Genomic DNA, 12423 nt, shown 5'->3' with positions numbered 1-12423 from the left:
CCAGGGAGAAATGTTCACCTTCTTATTTTTATTATTTTGAAGCTTGGCATCAGCATGCATAAATTTGGAGAAAGATGTGACTTAATTCAGGAAGGTGGAAGAATCACTGACCCCACTATTGACAAGCGCATGGATTTCCATTTTAACGCTCTCCTGGACGTTGTCTCTGAGTGGAGAAAGGATAAAGCTCAGCTCCAGGATGTCCCCTTGGGAGGTATGGGGAGAGCGGGGTTCCCGTTGTTCCTCTGAGTCACATTCTAACCGAAGCTCCATCAGCAGTAGCGTCATTCGTCCATGAGGCCCGTGCATGCGACACGAATAGCCCTTCAGAGCATTCCTTCTGGACAGATGAGTCCTCCAGACCGGTGTGCAGAGGGAGCAGAGCTTCCTCAGGGACCTTTAGCTGCCTGTGTGTGGACACACACACACCTTACTTTACACAATAGCTGGTGTTTAAAAAATTATGCTGTTTGCTTTTCAATTTCCCAGAGAAGCTTCCTTTTGAGTAAAGTGCGTTAAGCCCTATGTAAATAAAACAGTCACCACATGATGTCGTTTCTATATAGTATCTGTAGGCCAGGATTTCTTTTTGGGGGGGCAGGGCAGTAGGTTAAGATTTTTCAGTATATTTTGTTTAAGAATGCAAAAACATGTACTTTAATAATTTACTTCAAATTCTTTAGGCTTTGGTCCTAAATGGACAATATTAACCACAGTTCTTTAGAAAACTTGACTGTGTATCATGACTCATTTCCATGGAGGTGCCAGCTGAGATTTTACTGTATTGCTCCTTAAATTGATATTTATTTAACCTGCAATTTTATGACCTGAATGGATTCACTTGTCATTCATGGAAGCATGTTGGAGTTTCTTAAAGTACGAACATTTGAACTCAATATTGAAGATATTAATTTGCTTCAACTAAATGTTTCTTTGTGAGGGTTCTTAGTTCCTCATCCTGGTGTAGACTCCATCTCTGTTTGGGGTAAACTGCTCAGTAGCAGGGACTGTCTGTCTCCTGTTGTTTATCCGCCCTCCCCAACCCCTACCTCCTGAGACTGACCCACACTGTGATGACCCTTAGTAAGTGTTGACAGACAAACCATAACAGAACATTTTCAGAAATTTACTAAGGTCAACAGGGATCATTCAGTTATATGCCATACTGTCCAGAACAAGTGGTGAGTTGTTGAATTTTCTGGAATTGGGGATGGTTATTAGGCTCACTTTCAGGGTGTTCTCAGAATTTGGTTACTGTTCTTCACATGTGTGTTAGTCACTGGGTGGCATTTTCTTTATATTTCTTGCAATGTCACCAAGTAAAAATGTAATAATATTGCTTTGTCTTGACCTTACTTTAAATAAGGGAGGGCCAGCAGCACTTACTGTGTAAGTAGTTGTTTCATCTTATTATTTTTTGAAAAGCTTTACTAATAATGCACACATCTCCATGTAAGGTTAGCTATATCCTGCCTAATATAAATACCAAGAAACTAGAGTTAATTTCACACAGCATATGTACTAAAGCTTTTAAATAGCATTTACATAAAAATCACATTTAGACTTTCCTCAGTCTGTTTATACTTAATTTTATGTACTGTTCCAGCAATCTTGGTTCTTGACGAACCGCTACAAAACCCAAAGGAAAAGAGAAACAACAGGAGGCAGGAATGGGATTGCTACAAGAAGGTTCTGAAAGTGATAAAAATATAAAAAATAAAATAATAATTTAAAAAACCCGAACAAACAAATGAAAGCACCCAGTGGTCTAGGGCCAACAGCCTGGCACAAATCCAGAGGTGCTGTGATTCTTCCTGTTATAGTCTAGTGGAAGATAGCCAGTTCTTTTGCTAGTTAAGCAAGTTCACTGTGCTGTATGGAAGCTTTGGGTCCACAGTGTATGCACTAGATGGTCATCTTCCTCTGGAAGCTTACAAAGATGTGACCTAGACTAAGATTCTTATAATTCATCCCTTGTGAGCCTCCCCCCACACCCCAAGAAAGGAGTCTTAGATGGTTATTGGAATGGTATCACAGTGCTGTGTATATGTAGTTGAAAGTTCCAGTTGAGTGGGATAGATAAGTGCTGAGGCTGATAACAAACTCGACTTCTGAGGCATGTTGAGTCTGGGTGCCACTGGCCTGGGAGTGGGCATGGCCTGGGGCAGACCTGCTGTGGGGCATGGCTTTTACCAGGAAGAGATTCTGCAGCGGAGCCTGGGAGTGGGCAGGTGGTGTTGCCATGTTTGGAAAGGCTAAAAGCGTGCTGGCACGGTCTGGCTGTGGGTTTGGGATTTATTACACAGGCAATGGAGAACCAGTAATTAAAGGTGCCAAGGCAGAGAGCTGACGTGCAGGCAGTCTGTAATGGAATGTTCTTGCTGGGGAGAGAATATAGCCAACAGTCAGTGTATCACAGATCCTCCTGTTGCGGGGAGATGTTATAAAAACTTGACTTGAAGGCAATGTGACCAGAAGGGCGTGGGAATCCTCTCTGCATGTCTGTCTTCACATGCGCAGGGGTGCTTTTCTGTTTCTTGAGCAGAAGAAGAAACAGCTTCTCAACTAAGCAGAAATGAAACATGGTGAAGATATAGAACCTACATAGTTTTGTTTCCAGTTAAGATAAGCTTTTACTTCCTGAGAGAAACCAACCTTATCAAGATACCCTTCCCCCTGAGTTGTCTTGGGAAAGGACTTCAGAAGTTGGGGGTTTTGCGGGTTAGAGGAGGTTGAGAGCAAAGATAAAGAATCAGAGAATACTGCTAAAGCTGTTTTTTCTGCTTTGGTCCATTCCCATTACAGAAAAGATAGAGGAGATCTACAAAGCTTTCATTAAGGAATCTGGTATCCACTTCAGTGACCTGGAAGAGCAGGTGCTTCAGTTCCACCTTAGCAACCTGGAATATGCCTGTGGCAGCAACCTCCATCAGGTGCGACTGGGTTTCCTGCAACGTGCTTTGAAAATGCTTGTTTTTGTATATGTGTGTATTTTATATAATCTCAATATCAAACTTGGGCTGGTTTGGGTAAACAGGAAACAATGGTTTTGCTGCCACAATAAATTTAAAAAACAAAGTTTGAAAACCATGATTTCAGAGCATACTAACCCCACAGTGGTTTTGAAAATATATATATTTTTAAAAAGCAAGAGAAACCCTTTTTCCAATAATGCCAGTGAAGAAGCTCTATGTGTAAACCTAATACAGGAGGGCCTCTGGGCTGAATCAGGGAGGGGCCCAGAGCCCTGTACATTCACCCTCCCCTCCCATGCCCTTTAGGGAGGCCCTGGAGCATTTCTGTGGAGCCCTGCATGGTCTGAAAACATTGCTCTCAAGAGGCCAAAAGAGTGTATCCTTGCAGTTATGGTCTGTTTACCTTGCTAAAATAAATTTAAACTTGCCTAACTTATTTAACCAACTGTGACTTGGCTACTTAAATATTCTGTATTTTGAATAGAGGCTCCACAGATAGCTCCTGACTGAATTGTCATCCTCTTTGGGACCTCTCCATGTTCATTGGAATAGCACTGTTTTCCAAAATCATGCTGCGTTTCAGCCTCTATAGAGTTTCCACATTCAAGACCAACAGTTGGCATATTTTTATATGGGGGTGATCAAATGCAGTTTTACTGTCATAGAATTCTCCTTTTCCAGGGCTGTTGATCTGTAACACGGCTTTTGTTTTTATTAAAGAGTGGTACCCACACCCAAATCATATCTACCTTTTGTTCTAAAGTAAGCTTTCCTGTGTGTTGTGGAGCAGTGTCCGTCCCCAACAGCAGGACCCGCCAGGGTTGGTCTTTGTGTCCCCTCTTTCCATCATGCTTTGCCCTGTTCATGGCAGTCCTGCCCTCCTGCCTCAGGTGACTTTCCCTCCTGGGGGTCCTTTCTTGTCCCTTAGGTGCAGCCTCAAGAAGAGGTGGGAATACCTCTTCTCTTCCCAACCTCTTCTGTTGTTTCCCAGGTGTCGGCTCGCTCCTGGGACCACAACGAATTCTTTGCCCAATTTGCTGGTGACCACACTCTCCTCACTCCCGGCTACTCTGTCATCATTGAAAAACTGGCTGAAGGACTAGACATTCGGCTCAAGTCTCCAGTGAGTATGACAGTGGTGGGAGGCTCCGGTTTGGCCTTGTGTTTAGAGGATTTGAAGTTTGGGGCATGTGGATGACACAGGAGACGGGTACTTAATGTCAGCCTGTGCCTCCAAGTATTTTTATGATACGGTCCCAGTATCACTCATGTCAATTAGCTGCTGCTGTTAGGAAACAGCAGTGACACAGATGCATTTTCATTGATTATAGAGTGTTCGAGTTGCTTACAACATTCCTGGCCCAAAGCAATTATTTTCACTTTAAAATTTTCCCTTCCAATCTTTGTCCCTGTGCATTTGTATTGTACATTGTTATAATCATAAAGGCAATTATTTATATTACACTTCACACTGTATTATAAAGGTCTGCCATATTTCAACATAGTATTTATAAACTTTAATGGCTGAATGATAGTTTCCTGAAATAGGCTATAACTGTTGCTTTGATCCCTGAATGCCAGCAAATGATTTTCCATAGCCTTGGAGATGTAAACTCACATACTAGGAGACTGGAAAGGGTCCTGGATCATATCATTCCATCATGTTTTTTGTTTTATTTTTGTTCAAAATATTACAGATGTCCCTTTTTCTCCCCACTGACCCATTTCACCCCGTCCCCCCCTCTCCCCACTCCCTCTCCACACCATTGTCTGTGTGCTTGGGTTGTGCATATATGCATATAAATTCTTTGGTTAATCTCTCCTCCACCACCCACCCACCCTCCTCCATCCCCTGAGATTCATTAGTCTGATCCATGCTTCCATGTCATTGAATCATTTCTGTTCATCAGTTTATTAAGTTCTTTAGATTCCACATATAAGTGGAATCTCTTCGCAGCATGATTTTGATGTTTGTCTTTCTCTGCCTGGTTTATTTCTGTCATGTTTTTTATCATTTTTTTCTTGAGCAGGTACAGAGTGTTGATTATTCTGGAGATGAAGTACAAGTTACCACGACAGATGGGACAGGGTATACAGCACAAAAGGTAAGTACTAGAATTTCTCTAGATGTTTCAGGGGCCTGACAGTAAGGGAAAAGAGTCTTTTCCACCAAGAAGTTGGCCTTTGGCAATCTGCCTTGAGCCTTGTTTGGTTTCTGAAGAGTTACGCATGCCACTTAATTGTGTGGCAGATGTGCAAATCCGATGGAACTCATCTAACACTCCATAGATTCATGGCAGATGGAATTCTGAAGTTTCTTAAAGTGGGTTCTATGGTACATTATTCCTGAGAATTGAACAGGAAAATAAATTCTTTGGCCACATAAGTTTGGAAAGTATTGTATACTACACTCTAGTTTTAGGGTTAAATAGGAACATATTAAAGGCTCTGAGAAGTCCTGCATTCAAAAAACCCTATTTTACTTCAGTGTTTTCCAGACTGACAGGATTTTGTTGCTGTTGTTTTTTTGTTTTACCCTGGGACCATCTTTCAAATCGAGAAAGCTCTGAGTTTTCATTTTGAAACTACAGAAGTACTTTTGTTTTATTTGAAATTTTTGTAAACCGCTTTAGTAAGTGGGCTGTGAAAGGTGTTGTAACGTAACAATATATGAGATCACATTGAAATTTCTATAGTGTTGGAGAACAAAGGTGCTTACTTGGGGTAGAGGAGGACAAATAAACCCCGTAAGTTTATTTAAATTTAGTTATGTCTAAAATGATTACCAAGAAGTATAATTGACGAATGATCACTAGTTCCTAGACTAGCTATATTTTATACTTTTCAGTTATCTGAAAATATTTCACAGTCCTTGATATTCATACGGAAATAAAGGATTGCATAGCAAATGGAAAGTCAAGGTATAGCGTATGAGTCCTCCAGAGGATGGGTCCTCATATTCCTGCCTTTAACTAACTAGCTGGGTAGCTAGTAGTGGTATTGTTGACTTGCCGTGAATAGTGTAGTTAGTAGCAGTACTGTAGACTTGCCATTAATAGTGTAGTTTGATTCCGGTAAAGGGCATGTACGTCGGCTGCAGGCTCCATCCCCAGCCCTGGTTGGGGTGCATGCTGGAGGCAACCAATCATTGTGTCTCTTTCACATCGATGTTTCTTTCTCTCTGTCTCTTCACCTCCCTTCCTTTATGTCTAAAAAAAAATCAATGGAAAAAATATCCTCGGGTGAAGATTAACAAAAAAAAGAAAGAAAGAAAAAAAAAAGGCTGCAAAACCTCACCCCCCAGGGATTCTGACTGAATTGGTCTGGTCGCGTTTGTAATGGTCCCTCAGCGATTACGTGCAGACCAAGTGGAGAGCCACTGGGCAGCAGTGTCCTTACCTGTGAGTCCTGAGAGAGAACCAGGCTAATCTCTCAAGTTCTTCCTTGAGTGAACGGGACCCTCAACTGCTTCTGCTGTAGAAGAATCCAACACCCTGACCATTAGGTTTGTCAGCAGATGCAGCAGAAGTGAAGTAAAAGCCAGACTATATCTTCCAAATCATGCAAGTGCATGTAGTAAAAAATTTTTTAATTCCTCTTCTTAAAATTGCAAGTCATCCAATGGCTCAGCCTCTGGTATTTCGTAACTTGGCCTTTTGACATCCAGGATAACATGTTAGTTAGACTCACACTGCTGGGGTCACCCTCTGCTGAGGTCACCTCTGCTGACCCTGACCAGGTACATTTCCTCTTCTTTCTTTGCGTTCTGCTTCTCTAGGGATGTTAGGGCATAGCTTCAGCCTGCATTTCAAAGCCTGCTCTGAATGTTGAAAGCAAATATTTTTATTTTATGCTTGTCAGCACACATCACACGGTTTGAATTGGAAGTTTCCCCAGTTTGTAAGTGAAAGATTTGCAACTCAACAGAACGCAGCAATAAACATTTGACAAAGTGTAACCCAATCTAGGCTGCCTCCACTGAGATTTAGCTCTAGTTCTTTACCAGGGTATGTTTAATCTTGTATCTCTTGGTTTACCTAACTTTCTGTGCTTTTAAAGGTTTTTTTGTTAAGAAAACCTCTAGATCTTATATTCTTGTATCTTTTTTACATATCCAAAAGAGTAATTGTGTTTTTTGGGGGGTTTTTTGGTTACATGGTAGCTATTTTCTATAACCAGATTGAGGATAGAGTACTTGTTTTTTTACTTTCAAAATTTTCTAATTTTCTTGTGGTAAAAAACAGTAACAAAATCCCAGGAAGAACTCTGAACTTCCTGTGATCTTGGAGTTTGGGATTCAAGCCAAATACACTAAATCTTTGATGAAGGCCCTGGTAGATATAGTACTTGGCATTCAGCTTCATTCCACTCCCATCTCCCTGTTATCTTGCACTGTGGATGGTGGAAAGTAAACACACCACACACACTGTCCCAGACTCCTTTGCAGCTGAGGCTCTAAATAAGACATGGTTTGGTCACTCAGGTGCACCTGCATGATTTGGAAGGTATAGTCTGGCTTTTACTTCACTTCTGCTGCATCTGCTGACAAACCTAATGGTCAGGGTGTTGGGTTCTTCTACAGCAGAGGCAGTTGAGGGTTCCGTTCACTCATTAACTACAAAGGAGTCAAGAAAGAGGCTGGGCATGAGGAACCCACTTTGCTGGTGCATGTTGTTCTATAAGGGGCGTGATTCTGGTAGCAGTAGTAATGGCTCCTGATTGTGCGACGGTAACATGGTTCTGGAGCCAGAGATTTCCTGGTTGTGTGGAGAGGCAGCAAGTTTCTTTGATGGCCTGGTTTTGTGATGTGACTTGTGAGTCATTCTTGAAGGGTGTGTTAGCATCTGTCATTTCATGTGTTAACTAAATGAATCTCTAAGCCATTTGAGATCCTGCAATAAATTGCTTCCTTCTTTAAGAAAATTTCATGTGGTTTTACATGTTTATAATAATCCCTAGTGTTTGTGATGTGCTTTACCATTTATGGAGTGCATTGATGTGTATTGTAAGGGTGTTTGTTTTAAGCATTACCCTAATCCTTTGAGGTTAGTAGGGCGTGGTGGTGTATTACCTTGGCCACACATTAGAACATGTCAGAAATGATACACAGGTCTAGTTCTCCTCACTCCATATTTACCCACCTCTCTTCCTACAAGCACTGCTTTTCAGGATTGGGATCAGTTGACACTTCTTAACCTGGGGTTGTTGTAAGTCATCAAGACCTTTCTGCAAGTTCCTCCACGTGGATGCACTTCTGCTCAGCCAGGCACCCTCCTGCACTGAGCAGCCTGCGCAGCTGCACAAGGCAGCCCTTGTTCTTACAAGGCTAACAACACGGGATGTGGACTGTCTCATGACTGGCAGTGGAGAGGAATGTTCTGTAGGCAGTGAATTTTCCTGGAAATGCACCCACCGAGTTGTAGTGGTATGAGGTCCACTTGCCGTTTGTGTGTTTAACTGTTAAATTATTTCCCACAGGTGTTAGTCACTGTTCCACTGGCCTTGCTGCAGAAAGGTGCCATTCAGTTTAACCCACCACTGTCAGACAAGAAGATGAAGGCCATCAACAGCTTAGGGGCAGGCATCATTGAAAAGGTGACTGGATTACTTAAGCCCCAGAAGATTAATGTCAGATAGATTACAGAGGTTAATGTCAGATGACAGGTGTTCCTTTGCTCCTGATATTATGAAGTAGTGGGTAATTTTTTAATCCCAGTAAAATTTGAAGCTTTCCTTTTCATTTGAATAGTTTCTGCAGAATACAGAAGGATATTATGAAAACATAAGGAGAGCTGGCTGAGGTCTGTGAATTTTAACTTCAGGAGGCTCAGTCTTGTTATTCAAAATTTGAACTTGGTATCTAAATAAACAATTCTTTTTTTTCTTTTTTTTTCCTGCCTTCCATGTCTACCCTCCATTCATTGGCTCCAGTGAGGAAACTGTTTTACTTTCTCTGCCTTTAAAATCTCTTCCAGCAGAATCTGCCAGTGCTGCAGCAGATATTGGCAGGCCTGTGAGGGGTCACAGTTGACCTTACAGACATAAGCTTCAAGACCATGTCTCAAGCCTAGAGGTTGTCCGTGGGAATACGGGAGAGGGACATAAATGGCCAGATGCTCACAGGGAGAAGAAAGGAAGTGGGAGAATGGAAGGGAGTAGTGAGGTTTTTGTGAATGTAGTTTTAGTTAAGAGCTGTAGGTTGCTTCTTAGAGATTGCTGTCCTTTTGATTGAAAACACTCTTAACCATCTTTCTCTTGGCTCGCTTTCCAGATTGCCTTGCAATTTCCTTATCGATTTTGGGACAGTAAAGTTCAAGGGGCGGACTTTTTCGGGCACGTTCCTCCTAGTGCTAGCAAGCGAGGGCTTTTTGCTGTGTTCTATGACATGGACCCCCAGGTAAAGTCACTGGAGAAATGTGGTTTGAATTCCCATATCAACAGGTTATAATTTGCTGTGGTAATTATTTACATGTCAAGCTCAAAAACTAATGGGCATTGTGGACACTCTGGATATGTTTATATTCTGGGAGGATACTTGGACTGGGACATCTTCCTATAGGATAGGAGCCCCAATGTCTGCCACGTTTCCTCAAAATACTAATGTTGCTCCGTGAGAAATGAATTAGTCTCATGTGGAAACTGGTATTTCAGGCTGGTAGGGGACTTCCTCTTAGGGAGCATGGACATGGCACAGGAATGCGTGGTACTTGAAGACTACTCTCCAGAGTCCTCCAGTGGTGCTGTGAAGGGTGGGATATGATTGGCCCAGGTGAGGGAGGGCCTTGGTGTCAGTGGATGTGATTGGTGGGGAAGGAAGAGGGGATGGCATACCCTTGACTTGAAAGGCATGGTAGTGCTGATGTCATGCAAAAGAATACCAGTTGTTTCTTTTTTGTCTCCATTCCAAGAAACAACGTAAAAGGTTGCCGAGGGCAAAATTTCTTTACCATTTGAGAAAGTTCTTTCCATTATTTTTTCCCTAGACTTCCCTACTCAGTCTTGGTCCACTTCTTCTAAAGCAAGTTCTTACAAGGGAGAAACCAAGAGAACTCTGAAGTTGATATTTACACGACTTCCTGAGCTTTTTCAGCAGGGAACAGTAAAAAAAATGTATAGATGAATAATAAGTGTTTGTGAGGAAAATGGACTGGTGATTGAAAGGATAGGGTGATTGAAATTTAATTTGTGAGAGTGACATCATCTCTTTGGAACTGTATTTAGAGACTTTTCTACCAAAGCAAAAGGTATAAACTGCTTTTCCCTTTCGTGTGTCCAGAAGAAACACAGCGTGCTGATGTCGGTGATTGCTGGGGAGGCGGTGGCCTCCCTGAGGAACCTGGATGACAAGCAGGTGCTGCAGCAGTGCCTGGCCACGCTCCGGGAGCTGTTCAAGGAGCAGGTCAGAGACCTCCTCTGAGAGGAGAGAGACATGCCTGCTCTTAGTGTGCTCTTCAGAGTGGGGTGGAGCCCAGGGCAGGCCGTCATTACCGAGGGTGAAGGGAGTCAAAGCAGTGGGCCACAATATTCTTTCTTCCAATATCCAGCTGTCCGCCTGAGTTCCAGCATTAGTGTGCTAGGACTGCCATAACAATACCACAGCCTGGGTGGCTTAAACAATGGAAATTTATTTTCTCACCGTTCTGGAAGGTAGAAGTATAAGATCAAGGTGTCGTCAGGTTTGGTTTCTTTGAGGCCTCTCTCCTTTGCTTACAGAAGGCTGCCTTCTTGCTCTGACCTCACGTGGCCACCCTTCTGTGTTGTCGGTGTCCTAATCTCTTTTTATAAGGACACCAGCCATACTGGAGTAAGGCCTACACTAACAACCCCATTTTACCTTCATTACCTCATTAAAGGCCCATTCTCAAATACAGTCACATTTTAAAATAGTGGGGGTTAGGGCTTCGGCATATGGATTTTAGGGGAACACAAAGGTAGCCCATAACAATACCCCATCCCTCCTCTTACACTATTGTCTTCCTTCCCTTTTCCCTTACATCATGCACAGCCCCTTTCTTTCCTAAGGATGTGAAAGGCTCAGAATTTCCCATAGAGTCTGTATTTACCCCAACTCTGGCAGGCTTTGGAGACAACTTTCCTTTTAAAGGGACATTGTCCTGAATTTTCTTGTACCCCACATGTGCAGCTAGTCTCTTTTCTGTCTTTTCTCCAAGGAGCTCAAGGTACTTTTTATTTACCAATTTACTAAATCTCACAGTCTCTGGAGATTTACAGGCTGGTATGGCTTATACCTCTTTCAAATAAAGGAACAGAAGTTGAAAGAAGTGAGATGACTCAAAAGTTACATAAATTAGGGAAAGAGAGGCATCCAGGGATGGATGGTAGGGGATTTTTGCATGATGTGATTATATCTCACATTAGTCCCTAGCTTTGGGTTTTTGTCCAAAAAAATTTGTTTTCAAATTCGTTATTCAGAAGTGAGGACATAGTTTCTATAGAAATATTTTTTCATGGTGGTACTTGTCAGAGGCCAGGCTACAAAATTATTTAAAACTTAGTGAGTGTGAGACACACCCTTGGACAGCTGTTCTGTGGAGGGGCCTGTTGAAAATTTCACCTTGAGGTTCTAGAACTCCAGCCTTCCCTTTCCTTCTCTGCCCAGAGACCCCTTTCCCTCCATCTCTCCAGCAATAGGCCAGGCAATGGGAAAGGGAATGCCCACACTCTTAGCCAGTGGTGATGGTCCCAGATAGGTGGGGGAATGTGTGCCTGGCAGAAGAATAAAGTGTAAAGTGAGGAGACTCGTATAGGAGGAGGTTGCAGAGCTGGGGCAGGAGGTAAAGAATAGTGCATAGATTCGAGGCAGTCATAAGGGGGTCAGAAGAGCATACCGAGAATGGCTGTTCCAGAATGCTACAAGAAGGAACTTGATTTCTAACGGGAGGGAGGACTATATATGTATGCTTGGGGTTGCATCCTGTGTAAGTCCCTTCTTGATCCTGTTTTATGATTGCTTCAAATCGGCACAGGAAGTCCCAGATCCCACAAAGTATTTTGTTACTCGGTGGAGCACAGACCCCTGGATCCAGATGGCATACAGTTTTGTGAAGACAGGTGGGAGCGGTGAGGCCTACGACATCATTGCTGAAGAAATCCAAGGAACCATCTTCTTTGCTGGCGAGGTGTGTATCATGATCCTGAACCCAATTGCTTTTATTTTGATTACTTTCTTTTAATTAAAATGATATATGTCCAGAGTTTAAAAACAGTGTCAAATACTGTCAAGTCTTATGATGACAAACAGCAGATGTCCTCTCAGCATCTTCCTCAGACTCCCAGAGCAACCATTTTTAACTCTTTCTGCTGATTCTTCTGGAATTTACTTCATGCTTTAAAATATTTATATTGTCTTCTGATTTAACAAGTTAGACATATCTACTGACCTTCTATCAGGTTAAAGCTTTAGCCCACTTAGTCTCTTCGCAACATT

General features: G+C 42.4%; 1 protein-coding gene across 5 annotated transcripts in view; it reads left to right on the top strand.

Moving 5' to 3' along the window:
• KDM1B (lysine demethylase 1B) overlaps positions 1-12423 on the top strand; it is a 56768-nt gene that overhangs the window by 33448 nt on the left and 10897 nt on the right. For all 5 annotated transcript variants that reach the window (XM_087820624.1, XM_016205199.2, XM_016205207.2 and 2 more), the window contains 8 exons: positions 43-214; positions 2806-2933; positions 3967-4098; positions 5006-5080; positions 8454-8570; positions 9247-9372; positions 10252-10374; positions 11963-12115. In XM_087820624.1, coding sequence (XP_087676750.1) covers positions 43-214; positions 2806-2933; positions 3967-4098; positions 5006-5080; positions 8454-8570; positions 9247-9372; positions 10252-10374; positions 11963-12115 — 1026 coding nt within the window. The remainder of the gene's footprint in view (positions 1-42; positions 215-2805; positions 2934-3966; positions 4099-5005; positions 5081-8453; positions 8571-9246; positions 9373-10251; positions 10375-11962; positions 12116-12423) is intronic.

The sequence above is a fragment of the Miniopterus natalensis genome, chromosome 9, assembly GCF_054644295.1.
Source record: "Miniopterus natalensis isolate mMinNat1 chromosome 9, mMinNat1.hap1, whole genome shotgun sequence".
In the NCBI taxonomy this organism is placed as follows: domain Eukaryota; kingdom Metazoa; phylum Chordata; class Mammalia; order Chiroptera; family Miniopteridae; genus Miniopterus; species Miniopterus natalensis.
The sequence above is the reverse complement of the archived record's forward strand: the minus strand, read 5'-3'. Positions and strand labels throughout refer to the sequence as shown.